This window comes from Helicoverpa zea, chromosome 2, assembly GCF_022581195.2.
Source record: "Helicoverpa zea isolate HzStark_Cry1AcR chromosome 2, ilHelZeax1.1, whole genome shotgun sequence".
NCBI lineage: Eukaryota > Metazoa > Arthropoda > Insecta > Lepidoptera > Noctuidae > Helicoverpa > Helicoverpa zea.
In genome coordinates, this window is record NC_061453.1 from 356,642 (window position 1) to 378,841 (window position 22,200).

The 22,200-nt window shown below is 42.1% G+C and overlaps 2 protein-coding genes across 3 annotated transcripts in view; one reads left to right on the forward strand and one right to left on the reverse strand.

The window, feature by feature from the left end:
* LOC124637700 (protein crumbs) overlaps nt 1-22,200 on the forward strand; it is a 50,301-nt gene that overhangs the window by 10,959 nt on the left and 17,142 nt on the right. For both annotated transcript variants that reach the window (XM_047174322.1, XM_047174331.1), the window contains exons 2-17: nt 9,554-9,727; nt 11,766-11,977; nt 12,893-13,082; nt 13,944-14,040; nt 15,407-15,558; nt 15,640-15,759; nt 15,833-15,955; nt 16,029-16,337; nt 16,612-16,683; nt 16,757-16,885; nt 17,066-17,169; nt 17,611-17,944; nt 21,142-21,249; nt 21,336-21,458; nt 21,530-21,678; nt 21,935-22,130. In XM_047174322.1, coding sequence (XP_047030278.1) covers nt 9,554-9,727; nt 11,766-11,977; nt 12,893-13,082; nt 13,944-14,040; nt 15,407-15,558; nt 15,640-15,759; nt 15,833-15,955; nt 16,029-16,337; nt 16,612-16,683; nt 16,757-16,885; nt 17,066-17,169; nt 17,611-17,944; nt 21,142-21,249; nt 21,336-21,458; nt 21,530-21,678; nt 21,935-22,130 — 2,592 coding nt within the window. The remainder of the gene's footprint in view (nt 1-9,553; nt 9,728-11,765; nt 11,978-12,892; nt 13,083-13,943; nt 14,041-15,406; nt 15,559-15,639; nt 15,760-15,832; nt 15,956-16,028; nt 16,338-16,611; nt 16,684-16,756; nt 16,886-17,065; nt 17,170-17,610; nt 17,945-21,141; nt 21,250-21,335; nt 21,459-21,529; nt 21,679-21,934; nt 22,131-22,200) is intronic.
* On the reverse strand, nt 18,003-20,634 carry LOC124637714 (nitric oxide-associated protein 1). Its single transcript, XM_047174342.1, has 3 exons — nt 19,625-20,634; nt 19,369-19,486; nt 18,003-19,227 (listed from the first exon to the last, which is right to left on the reverse strand). The coding sequence occupies exons 1-3, from the start codon at nt 20,464-20,466 to the stop codon at nt 18,052-18,054; spliced, it is 2,136 nt and encodes a 711-aa protein (XP_047030298.1). The 5' UTR covers nt 20,467-20,634; the 3' UTR covers nt 18,003-18,051.

A 22,200-nucleotide genomic window follows, 5' to 3' on the forward strand; every position in this document is an offset into this window, starting at 1 on the left:
GTTTTCCCTCGGGAATATCTATTTTTTTCGGGATAAAAAGTACCCTATTATTTAATCCGGACTTCTAACTTTACGTCTGCAAAATTTCAAAGCAATCGGTTCAGTAGTTACGGCGTGAAAGCGGAACAAACAAACAAACAAACAAACAAACAAACTCACTTTCCCATTTATAATATTACTAGCTTTCCGCCCGCGGCTTCGCCCGCGTGGAATTCGGTTATATTGCGATATAAATCACAACTATAAGAAAACTTCTCATTCCCATGGAAAAATCTAAGAAGCGCGATGTAACGCTGGATACGATGAGCTACAGGTTAAAGCGCGAGATATCATTGCACTTCTTACGTATCTTAAAAAAAACAACGTCACCACGTTTTAAAAAGCTATCATTCCACTTCTTACGTATTTAAAAACACATCGTTACCACGTTTTAAAAACACCCAGCGCCATCTATCGCATACCTCAAGAACTAAATAACTTAACTAATACTTATACCAATTAGTAATTCGTTGAATTATAGTTATTTCAGGATAAGTAGATGTAAAAAAAACAGTTAAGACGATAAAACAAATTGTACGTCATCCCTCGGGAATTCCTCATTTTCGAGGATTCATTATCGTATCATTTAGCTTCTAAATTTATATGTTCATATTCGTTTGCAATATATAAGTAGATGTAAAAAAAAACAGTTTAGACGATTAAACAAATTGTACATCATCCCTCGGGAATTCCTCATTTTCGGGGATTCATTATCGTATCATTTAGCTTCTAAATTTACATGTTTATATTCGTTTGCAATATATTACCTTGTTTTAAACGACACACAGCGCCATCTACAATCCATCCATCAAGCAAACAATATTTTTGTTTTCCCTCGGGAATATCTATTTTTTTCGGGATAAAAAGTACCCTATTATTTAATCCGGACTTCTAACTTTACGTCTGCAAAATTTCAAAGCAATCGGTTCAGTAGTTACGGCGTGAAAGTGGAACAAACAAACAAACAAACAAACAAACTCACTTTCCGATTTATAATATTAGTAAGGATTAGTAAGGATTAAAACAACCGTCCACTGAACAGTTACAATACGACATTTTTGTTATTACTTTTTCTTTTGTTATTAAAATTAAAAATCAAATTACAGTTAGATATCACAACGCGTGCACATTTATCTACCTTGTGTGTGCCGCGCGTATCTCAAGAAAACGGCAGCCGCGCTCGCACTGTTTTGAGTTGTTTTGAGACAGCGCGTCTGTGAACACGCACACATAGACACCTATGTCTGCGTGACTCGAACGCGCTTTGTATGTAGATTGACTTCTGTACCTATGTATTTTGTGGTATTGGTCTGTTCAATAATTATTTTACCTTTTATTCAAATTAATTAAATAATAAATAAATAATCATTAGTTATTATCGCTAAGAGGAAAATATCAATTTTCCGTTTCTAAAAATCAGAACGGGAAAAGATGGTAAAAAACTTTAATATATTGAGCTTAAGTACTAGAAGGATAAAAAATGCCATAAACAAGCTATACGTAGTAGTTAATAGTATGAATGTTAATTAAAGTCAATTAAAGTGAGGTATAACCCCAAGAATAAAATCCCTTGAGTACGCGGTACCTCGTACAATATTAGTGAAACGTTCTGTACTATACAATGGATATTGGACGTGCCCCAGTTAGACGTCCTCTCTATTGTTTTAGAATATTTTTTAGTTAGTTTCAACCGTTCCGCAGTTTGAACAAAGCGCTCCATTTTTATGATACTTTCCTAACTGTTGGTTCTTGTAACTGTTTGCCAAAGAAACGGCAAACACGTTGCAAGTGACTCATGCAAGGATAAAATTTGTTTATTAACAGATTTTGATACTGGAACTTCCAAGCCCGTGTTAATTTCAAAGAACTTGCTTTCGAAAAAGGTTTATGTAGTTTTAATCCGGATCTACGGGCTGGCAACGGCGGCTTAACGAACCCAATACGATCTAACAGTTTTGTTTCTTAGGTTTTTTTGCGCCAGTTTTAATGAACAATGTAGCATGCCAGTATTAGCAAAGTTTTTCCGCGTCAAAAAGTGTTTTGGACAGGTAGGGCGACGAGTGTTGTGGAGTGGCGGCTCGAGGGTCACGGCCTAGAGCGCCTTGTCGAGATCTGTCACGTGTGTCTCGATACTGCGGCGCCACGCGGTTCCCACACTAAAAAATATTTTTACTGACACTTGAGATGATACCCTACAAGTGCTGTTAAACACTTGATAGCTTATGGGGCTGTTTTCGACGAGGTAGGTTAAATTGATTTCGCTGATGGTCTACTATGTATACTTTACTTATGAATGTTTCATTTTTAGGGGCGTTTTTGTTACACTTGGCTATCCTTGTGTTGTAGATTTAATTCTCACCTTATGGCAAAATATTTTGTCTTATCTGTCTTAGGTTTTCAATGTTTAGGTTTCTGCTGTCATTATTTGATATTTAGGTAACAATTAGAGAATAATTGCTGGTTTATCTAGGTATTAAGGCCTATTTACCGCCTGTATTCACTATTAAGAGAAAGTATTCATGCATAATCACGTGCATCGTGTTCAGCATTTTGCAATAGCTTATGCAAACCAACTCTGTAAATAATATTGATTGCATTCCTGTAAGCAATCTATTAATTTATTATTATAACATAGGTGCACGCGCAGCTGGCCCAAATCAACCAATAAATCATATAATCTGACAATTAAACGCCTATCAGTAGTTATTACTGTTAACGCCATATTAACGTTTGTTATGAATTAGCAAATCTTGTGTGCGTGAACCAGCATTTATTGAATTTGCTCCACGTTGACTGGCTAACCACATTCATATTTTAACTGATTAGTATTTGGCCTTATCACTCAGTCATCGTCTTGTGCTGACCGTACCATACCGACAATGTACCGCAGCGCATAAGCCTGAAAAATATCTATGAGTTTTTGAATAAGCTTTCATTGAAACATGGTGTAACGTATGTGAATCATCCGATATTCTGTTACGACCACCTGTGCCAACGTCATGGCTTATCATAATATCATGTTGAGTTTATGAGTTTATGACTTTATGAGTTTTACATTAAAATCTGTCGTTAAATCCATTTTAAGAAGATTTCTAGGATGGTGATTTATTTTCAAGGGTAATTGAATGAATAGTCAATGATAATCGCAAAACAGTGGTCTGGTCGTGCTGTGAGCATCGTGCACGCTGCACTAATGAACATACACTTATCTCGAGGTAATTTAAAACAACATTTACATACAACGTGGAGATTTGTATGCGACTTGATCAGCTGTTACATACATAGCCGTGCGGTTTATCTAAAACGCTAAAAAGTTTCATTCAAAGAATGTTTAATTGTTTTCGCTTCTAGGCAGGCAACGATAACTTCGTTAAATATTATTTTCTACAAAAGCCGTACTATTTTCAGTCACAACAGCGTAGCTGACCAGTCAGGCTGTTTATTGACAGTGTAGGCCTGATGACAGACTCATTTACGCCTATAGACCAGAAACAGATACAAATTATAACGGATTTGAAGCTGTCTACTAGTGCGATATAATTTTTATTTTAAGCTTAAATCTTTCCTCATCATTTGTACATTTTTGATCGTCATAATTTTTTGGGTGAACTGGTAATATTTGTCAACTTTGTATCTGTAGCAGTGATGATGGTAGACAAGTAAAACAGACAACGTTCCGACAATGTTACTGTAGCGGTTCATATTTTAAACAGTTTTTAGTACAGTTAAGACATCGTGGATTGTCTGAAAGTGTTACAGAAAATGTTTCAGAATTTACATACCTATAGCAGTGATGCTTTCGAAAGTGTTTACACTGAACTCGAAGTGTCCGTGGCAGCGTGATGCGACGCGTGCGAGAGTTTCTCGGGCCGTGTCACCAAACTGTTACTTATAACGTGTGGTGTAGTCACGCTACTACTAACTCTACATGTTTATGCGAGTGCGTGCGCACGCGCATCGGCCACAGATATCGATCTGCCTCGACACTGGGCTAATTGCTCACACCACAGGTGCTGGCACATCATTGTTAGTTTCTCATGCTGCACTGTGTTCTACAGACATGTTCACGAAAATTATTACACTACACTTGTCATGGTTAGATTCATTTGTAGTTTATTTTCGTTCGACCTTTGCATTATTTATGATTTCATGGAATATGAGGAATATTTAGAGATGAATCTGAACCGCAAAGTTGAATGAATGCTGGCCCGGCAATGATATAACACGTTCGTGAGATCGGTCCTGGTATCACCGTATGCGCAGGCGCCGGTTACCGTTATCTGAAGCCGCTCGTTTTGGTGGAGCTAACGTAGAATACAATCGTATTTCGCGGTCTGTGGCTGTACTCTGTTATTTGTCTGAATCATAAAGATAAAAGAACTACCAATTATTTTAGCGATCAGTTACAGATTTTTCAATATAACTTCTGACTACGTTATACGTCAGACTCATGACTCGGTATGACAATATTCCTATTCTTACAACATGTAAAAACTTTCATCTTGCTGTTGCTTACAATCACTTATAGTTTAAGCTATTTCCATAAAAGTAGAAAGCAAAATATTATTTTTTATTTTATAGCCTCACCATTTTATCACTGGCTTTCGAACAGCAATCGTTAGATGTAATTAGTCACAGTGTGTCGAATATCATCTGGCTGTGCGGTGGCCGCCATTTTGTTTCGGAGCTGAAGGCCGTTATGTCAATTGCTTAGTATAATTCGTTACGAAAACTAATGGATAACTGGCAAACGTAGCTTGTCGACTAGAAAGTGGTTTGTTTGTATCGGGTGCACATTGTCTGGGAAACTGTCACGAATGTATAATGGTTTGACATATTTGTCAAACGTGCAACTACGTAGGTCTGTACTTCGTACTTAGAAAACCTTTCGAGGATACGAAATATCTTGAACATGTTTTTTTAATATTTTCGGTTTCATATAACACAATGTTACGTACCTAACGGCGCGGCGTGACCGAACTGGTTTTACTTGGACTTTTTAAATTCAAATGAGATAGTAAAGAGAATGAATGAAAGCGCTTTTACACCTTTTGACTCACCTGATCCTTTGGTCCGCCGCTTCCGCGAACGTTATTTCCTGGAAACCAAAGGACTATGACTTGTGACTCATTGGTATTAAAGGTGAGCGGTGACGTCACTGCGCCGCTATGCGCACGCGCATTGCTGAACACAGCGGCGCGCGTTTTGTCCACATTGTTTATGGTGTGTTATGAATTACTAATCAATGTATCAGTGAGAAGAATTTTTCATTGTAAAGTATCTATAAGTATTTTGCTTCATTGTTTACTTGATACATTATCTGCCTTAGTTCTCATAAAAATACTCTTTTTCACAACTACTTTCTACTTCTTAGTAAGTGGCTCAGTGTTAAGATTTTGCCACATCCACGAATGTTCTATGTCGTATCATTTTAAATACAAAATTAATATGTTCCCCGTCTAATAAGGTTTGCAGTTACGGATGGTCGTTGAAATCACACGTGTAACGACCTATTGTGCACCTTGCTTATTGAATTTCTGCTCTGTTGTATTGTGGTAGGTTTTAGTTTCGATTGTGGGAAGCGGCGTGAATCTCAGTCAGGCAGTGGGATAGTGTCGTAAGATTAACCTCGACGCCCACGCATTGTCTACGAGACGGTTATGTGGTTTGTTGTAACATTATAGTTCTTACCAGGGTTCCTCTGAACAGAACATCGACTTTTGCAACATGAAACCTGGGAATTAGGTTTTAACTTCTTTTCAATACTATACTTAATTGCAACTTACCATCTTGGGTTTTGTACCTTCTTGATTCACGAACGATAATTTAACTCTATAGTTCGGCCATTCAGAGAATGCGTTCCTGACACGTCGCGATTGAACTGACGACGTAACTACATTCATTGATTATTGATATAATAATGTTGTTTTAATGCTCCTCAATTGTTAAAACGGTAAACAACCAGCAAAAATATTTTTATCGTAACTGCAACGCCATTGCAAAGTTACGTCGTCAGTTCAATCGCGACGTGTCAGGAACGCATTCTCTGAATGGCCGAACTATAGTAAGCCTGGTTATTATCGGGGGGCAGTTTCGGAACGTAATCTGAAACAATGTTAAGTGGCTTAAGTTCAGTGACACTGGTCGTTTAGACATAGGTCGAGCGTGGCGTGACGTCACGCGGCTCAGCGAGTACTGTACCGAGCCTGCCATGTCCTACAGCCTACACAATACACTCTGACATGGAGGTGATCAACGTGTGTACGATCTTATACATTGATACAGTCGCGACAACGGCTAAAGCCTTTCATACATAACTACATATTTATTTAAAGAGTTCTGCGACGTTTGCGATCTAATTGAATTGAAATAGTTAAGGGGATGTACCATTTAAAGAAACCAAAACATTCGATGATGCGGATGAGCTCTGTAGCCTTCAGGGGCCCGATTCTCCTAATTTTACTTAAGCGACATACGATTCACGTTCGACTCGATTCGACTGAGATCCAATCCCGACTCGATTACGATTGAAGCGTATGTGGCATTCCGCTACTTTTCTTTGAAATAAACGTTTTATCCTTTTCTGTCATTCAATAATGAATCATTTTGCCTGCAAATGATTTACGATTGCAAAATGATTGTATAGAAAAAACTACCGTATAGACCAAAATAGCAGATCAATCGCACACCAATCAAATGTCAATCGAATACGATTGGTCTTTTATTAGTAGCAGAATGCCCGATATGGTTAAAACTGCTATTGCGATCATATTGCGATTCGATTTTGACATTATTAACTTAGGAGAATCGGGCCCCAGGTGAGTTCATGCTAAATGGCCAAATATATCTTTAAATATTTAATGGTAGAGGTTTTCAAAATAATTTATTTTTTTTTTAAATTCTAGCATAAGGATTTCTTATGTGTTCGATTTTTTACGTTGGTTACAACATTGGCATCCTTCCAGAGGTGCATATACGTTGCGCGTACGCTTGCAAGCCAACCGCATTGTGTAACGTGCATTATTGCATCCATTGCGCTGGAACTGCACTCATCTCATTCGATGCGTGGGGGAAGATCATCTGTACCGAGCTGATCGCGATCTAAACTTGCATTCATTATTACAATATTTTTTTGTGTCTCTCGCTCTGCAAGGACTAAGTATAAAAAGTAATGGGACAGGTTAATTTACATCTAATGGTATATTAAATGACTGGGAAAGACCATCATTAAGCTGTGGACGGTTTCATCTGAACCTTCCTCAACTGATGGTTTTCCTCATTCAAGCAAGATTATCTTAACTTACCTGTTGGAAATTCCGACTGTCCACGATCTTATCTCTGGTATTTAGGAGTAGTTGAGTAAGGGACTAGAAGCTCCCAATTTCACAGATTAATACACGAAGTGCAATAGTATTAATAAAGCAAGATGATTGTTATGCAAATACAAACAACAATTTGTTTGAAGACTCGACTTTATTTCCGATTACTACATACTTCTTATTTCTGTAGAAGTTGCTTGAGAAAACCCTGGTATAGAGTAGGTAGGTGTACATTGTACACTCTGCGTATCTGGATGATGGTAAAATGTACTGTTCTTTCCTTAGCTTAGAAGAACTCACTAGAAATAAATCATCTTCAATTTAGACATTAACATAATGCACATAGTACATTTCGATGTGGCAAAAGACCACAATAATTTGAACGTCTCTCAAGGTGAAGGTTTTATTCTGACGCAGTTACTTTGTTTCCGAGTTTTCGCAAAACATCTGTAATCTCAGCATTATGAAATCCTACACATCGACTTTACTGCGCATTCGGTACTATACTGGCTATACATAAAACTGTGAGGATAGAGAGAAGCTGCTCTCAATTGCATTATACGTTCAAGAGAGTACACGCAGTTATAGTTTCCCATAATGTGGCCAATAAAACCGTCGTGATTGCTGGCCGAGTAGCTACTCGATCTCGTGACGAATCGATTGTAACTCGATTATGTGGAGAGCGCGTGCTCTGCCCGCGCCGTTGCCACTAATTGGATTGATGTATTCATGACTACAATAACGGTCAAAGAACTCAGGTCTCGCTGACATTGGACTATCTCTACAACTTTTACTTCACCGTTCATAAGGTTTCTAATGTTTTTGCCTTCATGCCGTGATGCTATCTCTATGGGAACGTGTCGTTGCAAACGACAAGTACCATAAAAGCAACTGTTTGTACACATGCTACGCTTTTCTTTCCCAAAGTTTTATAAATAATTCCATGTCGTGAAATATAAATTTTAGACAGTTGTTCAATTTTGATGCTTTGAAGCACTTTCACCAATGAAGAATCGAATGGAACGGCAGTTAACATTTGAACAGGCCGATCGAGTCCGAAAAAGTAGTAGAATTCCTTTATTGAAATAAGTTTGCAACTATCAGCATGCAATTTAAAAGTGAAAAAAAAATCTACAGAAAATACCAATGCGATAAGAATCAATGTGTGTTATTTGGAACGTTGCACTAAATTCTTGTGTATTGGGGCCAATGCAATCACGGAATATCGCAGCACTCGTTCGTTCGTGGTTGCAAAGTTTCGGTTGTAGTTCAGTGCGCGTGCGGTAACAGTAAATACGTTTAGGAGCGAACTAGGTACGTCGATAGTCGATAGGCAATAAATTGGAGCCGCGGCCAGCGGTCTATCCGAGCCCTGGGAGAATATCGGGCGCTCTCACTGTGCTCGGTGCAAGCTATCGGCGATAGTACAGCTGTTTTAAACGCAAAATGTATTTAGTATAAGTAAATATAGATTATACTTTTATTTAAAGATAGAAAGCCACTTCAAAACCATATTTTAAGATTAAGCACCCAAATGCGGTTAGATATATAGAAACTATATAAAGTACCAAAATACTTATCTTTTGCTTTATATGTACTTACCAATTTTTAGATTAATTGTCGACTATTGGGGCATGATGACTTCACACCCGCGTTTACCTTAGGTATCGTTCAAATGTTGAAGCGTTGAAGACTCAACTTTGACGTTAGGTCAAAGTTGAGTCGAAATCCGGTGTATGAATCAAGTAGTGAATGGTCTGTAGGCCAACAAGCTTCTTCATGGTACGTAATCCATTTCCTCAATGGACTGGCACTGTTTGCGTAATACGATTTTGTTTTACAATTGGAACTTTCAAACGAATGTTGATTTGGCGGTGTACATTTGGTGTTTTAGCAACCGCTGGCTCGCGCGTCTTGTGCCTCCTGCAGTGACCCGGTTTCGTCGAGGCTCTACCTATGCGCCTGTATGCAACACAGCGTTTATTCCCCCGTATCGAACTGTTTGCACAACGCACACACATTGCCGACCGGCACACCAATAACTTTTCGCTTGTGACGTCAGTGGCACTGCATATACTTTGTGATTGTGACTGATATTGTAATCATTTGTGACTTTGGTGGTAAGACGTAGTGGTTCGTATTTAGATTTAACTTGGAAGTACATACTTATAAAGTGTCATTGTTGTTTGTTGCAGCTTGCCTGGTGGTCTTGGTGGCGTGTGCTGGGTCATCACCGGGCGCTCACGCCGCCGGCCCGCTGGGCCCCTCCGAACGGCCGGAGGCCTACTTCAACGGCACCGCCTACATTCGGCTGTCCAGGCCCATATCACTCAAGCAACTCGTTGGACTCAGTTTTCGGACATGTGTAGGTCAGTTACCACAAAATGAGACGCATATTGTGAAAGAAAGCTTGTGCCATTATACTCAAACAAACATCAAAACTTTAGTGAGCATGTTTTTGTCAGCATTCAAATTAATGAAATACAATTTTTGATTGATTATACAAAAGAAGACCAAATTGCACTCCACATTAACAGTCAATCATAAGAGAAGAGTTTTTGTCCCCGATGTACCTACGCCTTGTCCATTGGTTACGCGAGAGCTACGTTCCAAAGAGCGAGCAGTCCTTATGACAAAAAGCTGAGTGGATGTCCTGGCGCGCGGCGCACGGAGCGCGCATCAATCAACATGGTCTGCGCCGCCAGCCTCATTACATCGCGTCGACGCTTTTTGCTGATGATGATTACGCGAAGTGCACGCGTTATCGCATTGCAAAACACGCTTCATCATTATAAGGAATCGCAGATTGACGACGCACAAATAATATATGTGTTCTTTATGGGAATTTTATTCCCAATGTGTATTCTAATTAAAAAGCAATTTAATTTCCAATTTGATGGGTTCTAGACTTTTCATCTGGTAGAGTCGTAACTAATTTCAATTTACGTAGCGCGCCATTACTGAATCAGTTACAAAATACAATTGATGTCTATGAATATGCTGAACACATACCCCGATTGATTATGCAAACCTTAATTCCAAAAATCTAATACATTCAACGTTTCTGCATATCTCACCAAATCGAAGGCCATATCGACCGTATTTGATGGGCAATGTGTCAAATGGAGTCATGCGCGTACGCATGGGTGGGCAGTACTTAACGTATGACATACGACTATGTGTAAGTTAGCACATGGCGCGGTTGATCTGGCCGCTGTGTGATCGTGCGGCCAGTGCGACTCGTACGTCAGGGCACACACGCGCCGCGGACCGGTCTCCCGGCCGTACTCACGCACGCCTCTCCTAATCGTAACACTGATTTGTTGGGAGGAAGGGGTTCCATCGCCACTCAATACTCGAACCAACACTACTCGTGACTTTATACAACACTTCATATAATACATTTTTATAGTAGTCACGTATTTTTAATCTTAAAACGAACTGTTAGAAATATTAAGCGAGTGGCGAAAACAACTTGTTGACGAATGTGAATAGGTACTATTGCCGAGGTATGCCTTTACCTGGAGGAGCAATAGGTTTACGTATAAAACGACTTCACAGAAAAACCAATGACGGCCGTGTAGCTACTGACGACGTGAGCGCACATGGAATGTGAACCAATATAAATACGCCATCGTTGTTGTTTTGTGGAGGACTTGGATCAAAACATGGGTCACATTTGTCTATGTAGTTGTAGTTATGATTGCAAGACTCATTGTTGAACGTGTGATGACGCTACTGATTACACTGCATGATTTTCATTTAATCCACACTCTGTTTCATTCATCCGCCAGACTCGTGGAATTCGTCGTGTTCCGAATTAGGTATTTGATCATCCATTCCGCCATAGCATTGTAGTAGCTAGCGCTAGAACAACGCTGCTGTCTGTACGGGACAGGTGTTTACAAATATGAACTCCTTGATCTTCTATTATAATTATCTTCAACGCAGTAAAGAGCAACGAGAAACAATGAGTGTGCACCTGTCCCGCAGCTGCATTTGTAGTAACACCGTTTACTGACGTTTGTTTCACTAACACTACGTTGTTATGACATCCATTTTACGTACATTTTGCTCACCGTTAGTCGCATTACTCTTGGCCAAATGTCATCGTGAGAATATTCTGAACGCGGCTTTTGAACCGTTATGTGCTGTGGGTTGAGTTGAAAGGTCATCGCATACGACGAAATAAACGGGACACCCAACCTCACTCAGCACCCTAATTGTGTGACTTTTCATAAGAGTCGGTAAACGTTTGCGATACAATTATTCTTCGGATGGTTTCGTTTGCTGTTTGAAATGAGAATTTGTGACGCTCGAGGCCATTTTGATACGAGTTTATTTTAACGGAAAAAGTGGTCTCAAACAAGCTTTATATCGATATGTAAAGTCGTGTGTGTGTTGTAGGAGGCGAGTTATTCTCGCAGCGGTTCGAGGGGTACACGCTGCACGTGACGGCGCTGTTCGAGCAGGTGGTGGTCTCGTGGGCCCGGCCCTCGCACCTCCACCGCAAGGTGGGCCTGGCCAAGGAGACGCTCGACAACCGCTGGCACTGGGTCGGACTGCGCTACAACTCCGACCCCCCCTCACTGCTGCTGGAAGTCGATAAGGATACACAGGTACCTATACAAATTACAAACATTTACCACATAAGGACAATATAATATTTTCGCGATACAAATGTCGGTTAGCGTCAATAAACTCGGTGTCAATCATTCATGAGGTGTATGTGGTGCGCCGTCATCCACGTGCGTCGTGCGCGCTGCACTTGTCTAAATAAATCTGAGCGGACGATGCCGCGGAGTGGCGTGTTGATACAGATGCAACAAGGTATTCATTGCAATTGTTGCACAACACAAATAAAAGCTGCCTGCACAGACAAACCAACTAGTTAGAAACAGTTTATTGCCTGCTTGGCAATAAACTGATTGATTTCTGATGTCATAGGACAGTTACAATATTTCAGTGTATCGCTAGTGACACGAGGTGTGCGAATATTTTACACTTAATGAACGCATCCACCGATACTGTCGCTTCCTGTTGATCAAACAAACTACTTACCTATTATATAATGATATATGCAGAAAATCACATAGTTCTGTCATTATTAGGCGTAGGAAGACAAAAAAATTACATTCCATTTATTAGAGGCTGAATATATAATACATTGAGACAAATGAACTCTTAGTCGTATGTACACATTTGTACAAGTCTTGCTTAAAGCACCGTAATTATAATGAACAGTGTGCGTAATGCAACCGCTTCATTAAAGAGCGATACCGTAATAATGTTACAATAGTTCGTTATATTTCTATTAGTCAGAACATAATTATCGTTTTTATAGTAAAACTCATTATCTTATAATGCTTTAGTAAAACCGTAATGCTGTTCCAGAAACTTACAAGTCATGCTATATGTAATGCTTTTGACGTTGTGAGAAGATACATAAAGATCGATCAATATTAGGCAAGGATTAAGAAATCCATCTGGTATGAACATGAATAGGATAATCAGAGGTGATGGCGTGTGTGCAGATAATATCGAACGTGACGTGGAACCCGGAGCTGCTGTCGCCGGGGCTGCTGGAGGCGGGCGGCGCCACGCTGCTGGTGGGCAACCTGTTCAGCGGCTGCATCCACGAGGGCCCGCAGCTCGAGTTCTTCGCCGCCACCACGCAGCACCGCAACGCCTTGTTCGAGCACTGCCCCCTCACCACTGACGACTGTGAGTCACGCAAATACTCACTAATAACAATCTTACTAATAATGTTCCAAACATAGCATAGGGCCCATCTTACCAAACCACAATAATACCAAACAACATCGAATGTCAACAATGATATCATGTTTACTAACAAGATACCTATAAAAAAGTTGTCCTTAGTCCGTCATTCATGTTATTCCAAGCAATAATCATTTAAGAGGACGAATTGGAATTTTTGGCGCCAAGGATGTCAATTTTTCTCAGTAAATACAAAACGGATCAAAATACAACTTGGTTACCTGAAAGTTCATGATATAAACCTTATTTTGTTAGTTGTAGAAACATGATTAGGTAACTTTTATAACAGAGAAAAATATATCAAACATACCTCTTTTTAAAAAGAGATTCACATATTATGGGCATACGGGACCGATTTAAGCCTCTTAACTTTTTTAGTAGTTGAGTATATACATACTCTTTAAAATTGTAATAGGAATTTTTATTAAATTATCATTTCTAAATATTAAAATTACAAAACCATTTTGTCGCTTACGACTTTTAGTTATAAGCTAGCGCGCGTATTGTTATCCTCGCCCCGCTCAGACGCTCCGACCCCTTTTGGCGCCTTAGATGCGCGTGCCGGTTATGGAATTATTGTTGACCAATTCCTCGCCTTAACTCGGGAAGTTGCGATTACACACCAACATTTTTTTTTTCCTTTCCTGATCAAAATAACAATGGAATACCAACGGGAAGTGTGCTGTAAATCATACTTTATAACTTAATTATAATTTTTCCTGGTGGTAGAAATCAGTGCGATTAGTAAACTTCCTGTACTGGGTTCCTGTGTGGGCGTAGTATCAACACGTGCGAATATTGCAGGTATTGACAGAAAGGATGTGTTGCGCATCCAGCCTAAGGACTACTGCTACAACGAGCCCTGCATGCGACACGGCACCTGCATATCTCGACATGACAGGTCAGTCATATTGTCATATACTAGCCATCAGCGATGGCGATGTAGCCTAGCTTGTTGCCACCATTCCTACTGACTCTTAGGTCCGTATTACAGAAGGCTACTCAAGTCCTGATCTCTGTTTAAAACTAGATTTGAGTTGAGATTTAATTTTAGAACGCTCCTCAAGCATAGATTCGGTGATCATAGTTCAGCTGAGTGTAGATCATTACTCAGTTGTCGATTACAGTTTAAGTAGAGATTTGAACTATAATCACGCAAGTGTGGTCGACACCACGCTTGAGCAGAGATTTCCTTGTCAGTTTAGCAAATAATTTGTTGTCGAATAGGAAGTTAAAATTAAAATACGAACAAAAAATTGATATTTTTGAAGAAATTGATTATTACGATAATATATTTGCTATAGATGATTCGAACAGAAGGTTGAACTTCAGCATTCCTCTCAGATACCTCAGAGATGTATAGGTATATATAAGTACTATTATAACTGTAACTGTCAATTAGTGTCAATCTCCACCACCACAGATAGATACACTCGGAAAACATTCCATTCTACGAACACGCTCGTATTTGTAATTTTAGATATTACAACCAACTGCTATAGTTATCATTGGCGTATAAATAATGGCGTATAAGGCGTAAAAATGGCATATTTAAATACAACCTACAATTAAAAAGCCTATGTTATCTTTAAATCATGATTTCATTAATAATTAGATGTTAAACTAAATTCTTATTTTGCGTAAGTTGTAACAGAGTTGGCGAAAAAAATAAAATGTAAACAAAAACTGGCTGATGCATAGACAAGCCATATTCTCTGCTTGAGGCGCGATTTGAATCTCGATTCAGCTGAGTGCAGTTTAAGTACTGTTCTGAAATAAGAACAACCCTCAAGTGCAGATTCCATATTTAAACTATGATCAGGTGATTCGAGATCAAACTTGACTTGAGTAGCTTTCTGTAATACGGACTTTAGTTTTGCCATTTACTGTAAACAAGTGAAACGTGGTATTACACGGTCGCGTTGCAGGCAGGTGCGTCTCATGTTGATGTTATGAATGAGTCATCACGTGGTAGCGCCCTATTGTGGCGCGGTTCAATGCTTCGTTAATTGTTCTGTACCGTTCCACATTGACAGCCGCTTAGAGTGTTTTCTTTTACGCGCCTCGCATCTAATGTTTTGCTAATATTGTATTTACCTATGGCATGTTTATGATATGACTTGTAATGGTCCGTATAATTAATATATGTAATTAAAAAAAACTGTAATTTCGGGGGACTGAATACATTGTCCACTCTATTCGGTCTTTAAAGAACATGTCTCATTTGGTCTCAAGTATGATTGTGAGCATAATGTTTGTGTGTGTAGATACGAGTGCCACTGCACGGCACGCTACACAGGCAACAACTGCGAGGTGGACGCGGGGGACCCGTGCGAGCCGGGCCCCTGCCAGAACGGGGGCCGCTGCGTCGAGGACACGCGCGGCGACTACACCTGCGACTGCCCTGCCAACTACCATGGTATACAGACCGACCAATGTCTGTTAATCATAAGAATTCTCTGTATTGCATAGGACAGATTTATATTGTATTACGTGATAGGCACATACTGCGAGCTGGAAGTGTCGCTGGACCCGCAGTGCGTGGCCGGCCCCTGCCGCAACAACGGCAGCTGCAGCGTGCCGCCCGGCGCCGACTCCTACGTCTGTGACTGTCCGCCAGGTACAACATTACACATGTATGTTCTCTGTGAGCTTTGATAAGTGTGCACGTTTGATATCGTATGCTATGGTAGGCTACACGGGCCGCAACTGCGAGACGGACATAGACGAGTGCGCGACGTCGCCCAGCGCCTGCCTCAACGGCGGCGTGTGCCAGGACGCCGTCAACAACTTCACGTGCGACTGCACCGGCACCGGTATGTACTCCTCCGCGACGCTAGGTGTGATCGATCGGCGGGTCAGTAGTACACTGTAAGGTCGCTGCTGCAGGGTACACGGGCGCGCGCTGCGAGCTGAACGTGAACGAGTGCGAGGAGCGCGGCGTGTGCGGGCACGGCGTGTGCTACGACACGTACGGCGGCTTCGTGTGCGCGTGCCAGCTGGGCTACGCGGGCGCGCGCTGCGGCGACGTGTCGGCGTGCGCGTCGGGCCCGTGCGGCGCGGGCGGCGCGTGCGTGGAGGAGGCGGGCGGCGCGGGCTTCCGCTGCGTGTGTGCGCGCGGCTACCTGCCGCCCTACTGCGCGCCCGCCGCGCCCGCCGCCTCCTGCCAGGACATCGTGTGTCCGCCGCACTCGCACTGTAACCGCATGCATACTCTCTTATGTCGTCCTTACATATTCGCTCACTGCGACATCTTTTATTATTTTATACTCGCTGTTCCACGCGGTTTCACAAGCGTCCCGGGGAAACTTCTACCCGTACCCGGATAGTCCATGTTCAGCACAAAGAATGTAGCTTCCTAACAGTGAAAGAATTAATTAATTCAGCAGTCAAATAATCGAATCTTTCCTCTTTATACAATAGTGTAGATATACGCTCCACCGACAAAACTTAATGAACTTTGCTTTTGTAGGTATACCAAACATGATGGTAACCGGAGTCATAGCCAAGCAAGTGATGTGCGTGTGCGACGTCGGGTACTACGGTAAGAAAGGTTCACAATCAAGTGGTCGGAGACGGTATGACGTAACGTAGTACACGTGTGACACGGCTTGCAGGCGCGCCGGGCGTGTCGCCCAACTGCAGCAGCCTGGAGGCGGTGTGCGAGGCGGGCGCCTGCCTCAACGGCGCCACGTGCTCGCTGGCCGCCGACCACTTCAACTGCTCCTGCGCGCCCGGATACAAAGGTACCCCGCCTCACCTGCGTTCCTGTCGCCTACCGAGCTTTGTTCGTTTGTCCCGACTCTTGAATGTTCCGTTGCCTAGCATCATTGTTTTACCATTTTGTTGATGCATGCCTGATGTGTTGCCGTAACGCCGGCCGTGTTAGTGACGTTAGTGTTGTGCTTACGTGTGGGCATGCGTAGGCGTGTACTGCGAGCAGGCGGTCGGCAAGGCGCTGTCGGACCTGAAGGCGGCGGAGCGCTGCGCCAGCGGGCCCTGTCTGCACGCCAAGTCCTGCCAGGAGCTCGTGAGTACTCACTGTGTCGCGCACATCTCCGACATCCTTATTTATGCTTTGCATGTTTTATGTGGTAACTTTATTAGTAGTTAGGCTAGTTAGCCTTATTTATAATTAATATAGTATTTGATGCTTTTACACTATTCACAGGTTGTATTGTAGAAGCTATACACGCTGGTCAAAGATTTTTAATAATATTGGTTTTAAAATTGATTGGGTTAATTTTTATGGTAAAAAAATATAAAAATGTGTGTAAATGTCAATCAAATTTTAAAGAAACAAGATATCTTATTTGTACAAGAACATGTAGACAGTGGTTTTGGCTCACAGTGCACTTGGGTTAAATCTGAAAGCTAATAAATTTCACAATATCGCTGCACCGGTGTGAGGCACAAAGCAACGTCATGTAACGACTCGGTCGTGGTGCGATGTATGCGCGTGTTGCCGCAGCCGAGCGGGTTCCGCTGCGAGTGCGAGGCGGGCTGGGGCGGCTTGCGCTGCGACGCGCCCGAGCCGTGCCCGCGCGGCTGCGCTAACGGCGGCGCGTGCCGCGACGGCGCCTGCGCCTGCCGCCCCGGCTGGGCCGGCGCCGCCTGCGAGCTGGCGGCCGACTGCCGCGCCGCGCCCTGCGCGCCCAACTACGAGTGCGTGGAGAGCGCCGCCGCCTGGCGCTGCGCCCCCGCCGCGCAGGACTCCGCCTGCGCCTCCTCGCCCTGCCACAACGGCACCTGCCTGGCGCTCGACAACGGCCTCTTCCGCTGCCAGTGCCTGCCCGGCCAGACCGGTCAGTACGCACGCTCTTACCTCTGCTTTAGTTGCACCGATAAAATAAAACATTCATCTCTTACTATTACATATTTTATATAATACGTAACTATAGTTACAAACTATTCAGAAAAAAACCTTTCCAATCGTGTACGCTGGCGTATCGCGAAGTCTCTTGCCTTTCAAATTTATTGAGAACGGCAGAATGGAGGGTTGTCGTCTGTAGATGCCCCGGGCTCCCGGTGTCCACGCGCGAATCTTGCAGGTCGTCTCCGTTTTCGCCGTTACGCCGACCCACGCCACGGACGAGAGCACTATGTCTCCGCAGACAGTCTTCGGTCCTTCACCAGAGAATTCCAACAATTCGGCGGCTTCCTGCAGCCCCGGCCAGTTCTTAAGTCTCTCAGCTCCTCCGCTCGGAGCGGCGAACAGTTCTGTACCTACAAACTGCTCGTAAATCTCATTAGCGTCTTCAGTCTTGGTGACAGTTATTGGCAGACACTCGGAACAAAATATTGTAAAGCGGCAAGGTTCCGAACTATTGACAAGATCAATTCGCGCCAACCCGCCAATGAATATCGTCGAACCTTCATACAAGAAATATGTTTGTGGTCTGATCAGCTGTTTTGGAATGGTCACAAGTAGTTCCTCAGTGCTAAGGAGTGAGAGCACTTGATCAGGATGGATAACCCCAGGAGTGTCATATAGCCATTTACTGTTTGCAAAAAGCTTGTCCTTTTCGTCAAAAATATTTTTTTTCTCTTTGAATGTCTCATTTTTATCGAGATCATGAAGCTCAGAAAATGATCGTCCAATATGACCTATCAAGGCAGGTGCTTCTGTCGGTATTTTCCCATCCAACTGAGCGTTTCTAATTTGCTTCTCTACTTTGTATAGTTTGGCTTCTGAGTTCAATCTTCGCGATCTTTGGTATATTTTCCATCCTGAAGGTCTGTTTATAGGGAATTTCAAAAGGTTGAGTGTTGTTCCTGGCCAGCGGCTGACTGTGGCGCGTTTGATGATGTCCGTAGCGTGCACTTTACAGTAGTCTGACTGAAGCAGTGCATTGAACAAGGAGCTCTTGCCGACATTGGTGCAGCCGACGAGGAACACGTCGCCCTTGTACAGCCACTGCTTGAACATGGCTGAGATCAGGTCCTCCACGCCATACCCTGTTTTAGCTGATATCAAAGCAATATGTTTGATGTTAGCTTCACCCAGTTTAGTCTTCCTGATTTCTGTCACGAGTGAATGCTTCACACGCTTTAAGTATCCATGACTGTCGCCAGGTAACAGATCCACCTGGGGAAGAAAGTAAATTCATCAATTTAGTTAGAATAACACTTGCTTACATTCAATATGCTCATAATATTAGTTATTTTAGCAAATACTCCAATTTTATTTTAGCAACATAAACTAGAGCTATGTGAAGACATTATTTACCTTGTTGGCAACAACAATGATAGGTCTGTGCTTGCCAATGATGTCCACAATGCCGGGCCATATGGAGCACGGAAAGTCCAGCAGATCCACCATCAACAGCACCAGAGATTTCACATTCCTGTTAATAGTCAATAAATACTAACTTTATCAAATGCATAAGCTTTATGCATTCATTTAATATTTGCTTTTAAAACAAACTATAATAAATTCTTGTTTATTATCCACTCCCATTCAAGGTAATAGTTATTTCATTTACCTGATAGATTGCAACAGTTTCTCATACTCTTCTGGCTGCACACTGATATCTAATGCAATATTGTACTCCTTGAGGAAGTGACACCTCTGGCACTCCAGTGTCTTCAGTTCATCTTCTTGTCTGTTCTTGAAGATCTCACTGGGCAGGTACCCGGGGATGGCGGGGTCGCTACAGTGTAAGAGGGCCCCACAGCCCCCACATGGCACGCTGCTCACGGCTGCTGTAGGGTCGGGAGTTCCATAGTGCTTGCTCCATTCTTCATCATGCCAATCTTCATCGTCTATCTCCTCCGATGACAATTTAGTATCATCAAAGTACTCATAGTTAGTCATCCACCTATTTATATTTGAGCGATCAAATTCCTGTTCAGTGTTACTAGGATTGACATCGATTTTAGGTGGAGCCACGTCTTTGTCATCAAATTCTATTTTCGTAGATGTTCCAAAAGGCAATTGGAATTGCTTGTCAGGTTCAGAGGTAATTTCCACATTTTCATCTTGTAGGAGTCGACCCTTCTCTACATAGTACTGTAAGGAGACTGGGAGGGGGGGCTTACGCTTCTCCTCATATTCTGTGCTAACATTCTGTTTCGCTTGTCTTACAGTTTTCTTATAGTACTTAAAATAACCTAATTTCAACTTATCCTTTTCTAAGTAGTTATTAAACGTGATTTTATCTTTATATTTCTGTAGCAAGTGTGGAAAGTCTTTCGTCTCGCTTTGTTTCTGGCCTTTCTGTTCGTGCTCCGCACCGGTCACGGCTCGCGTTTGTGTTAAACGTTTATTTAGGTACACTGTTTGTCGTCGACATAACCTTAAAACATTATGTATTGTATACAGCATGGCGATGATTCACACACATTGCACTTGAAATAAAATTCATTCAATTACATGTTTCTAATACCTTCATTGATTATTTAGCACGAAATATCAAAAAATATTAAATTAGGTCGCTCCAAAACAATAGCTAGCTGCAAAACTGACAGTGACATTTTATCAACAACTGACAAACCATTTATGTCAGTGTCAAAGTTGCTTTAAGTTGTCGTTACTGTCATGTGCTGTGTTGCAATTATTATAATTATTTTTTGGAAATCGCTTTGTATATTTCACTACAGATTTTGGCCATAATTTTTTTAAAATAAATATGTCGTGCAATGTTATGAATTGATGCCTTTGTTTTATTCATATAATATCCTGATATTATTCAGTCTATGTCCTTTATTATTATTTGATTTTTTGTTGTTGTAGCATTGTTCTCATTATGGATAGGTATTAGTTTAATTAACACAGTTAGTCAATACCTCTGCATAAACGCACTGTGAATTATGTGACGAATTTTAAATCACAGATATAATTATCTTTAGATTTAGTTATTTCTTTATTTTAAATTTGTTAGTAGAATCGATTATGTTTATTCACATACTTGTGTTGTTTTCTATAACGAATGGTAAGAATATAAATAACAAACCGGTGTAATTGTTACTATAATAAATATGAAACTTTGTATTATTTCAGGTCGATTTTGCGATATGGACATAGACGAATGTGCAATAATGCCGAAAATATGTAACCACGGAGTGTGCTTCAACGTTCCCGGATCGTACGAGTGCTACTGCAGGCCCGGTAACTGTCGCTTCACTTTACAGATAGTTCTATGTAACCTCATTAGTCATCAATTAGCATGCAAATTAACTGATTTCGTTGTGTAGGCTATACGGGCGACAGCTGCGAACAGGACATTGACGAGTGCCTATCATCACCCTGTAAGAACGGCGGAACCTGCCAGAACCTCGAAAATAACTACGAGTGCACCTGCAAGGAAGGATTCGAAGGTCGCTATACGACAGCAATGTTTGTTATTTAACTTTATAAATTCCCTACGTAATTGTAACGATGTTTCCAGGCAAGGACTGTTCGACGAACATAAACGAGTGCGAGGCGAACCCGTGCGCGGCGGGGTCCACGTGCCTGGACGGCATCGCCAGCTACTCGTGCGTGTGCCAGGAGGGGCTGACGGGGCCCACCTGCGAGATCGACATCGACGACTGCGAGGTACCCGCGCCGCAAGGTCGCGCGCCATTGTTCTCTTAGCACGACACCTCATTGTTGTGCATTTCATATTATTGTACTTGATTATTCTTATTGTTTCGAGGCTCGGTTTTATGATAATTGCATTTATTATAACTTTATGGTATTTTGTTATTATTATCAAACATTGCTGCACGATTACGACGTGTTTAATAAAGTTAGTCGTGTTAGTGAATAAAGTGGATCGGAGCGTATGTGAAGCGTGGTGTGCGTGTGACAGTCGCAGCCGTGCCAGCACGGCGGGCGCTGCGTGGACGGCGTGAACAGCTTCGCGTGCGAGTGCGGCGGCACGGGCTACACGGGCGACGACTGCTCCAGCAACATCGACGAGTGCGCGCCGCAGCCCTGCCGCCACGGCGGCACCTGCGTCGACGACGTCAACGACTACCACTGCAACTGCTACGCCGCCTACACCGGTCAGTCCGTCTCCACCATCATCTACTTTACCGTTGTGTTTCTCTTAGCCGACGCATTGGAGGCTTACGA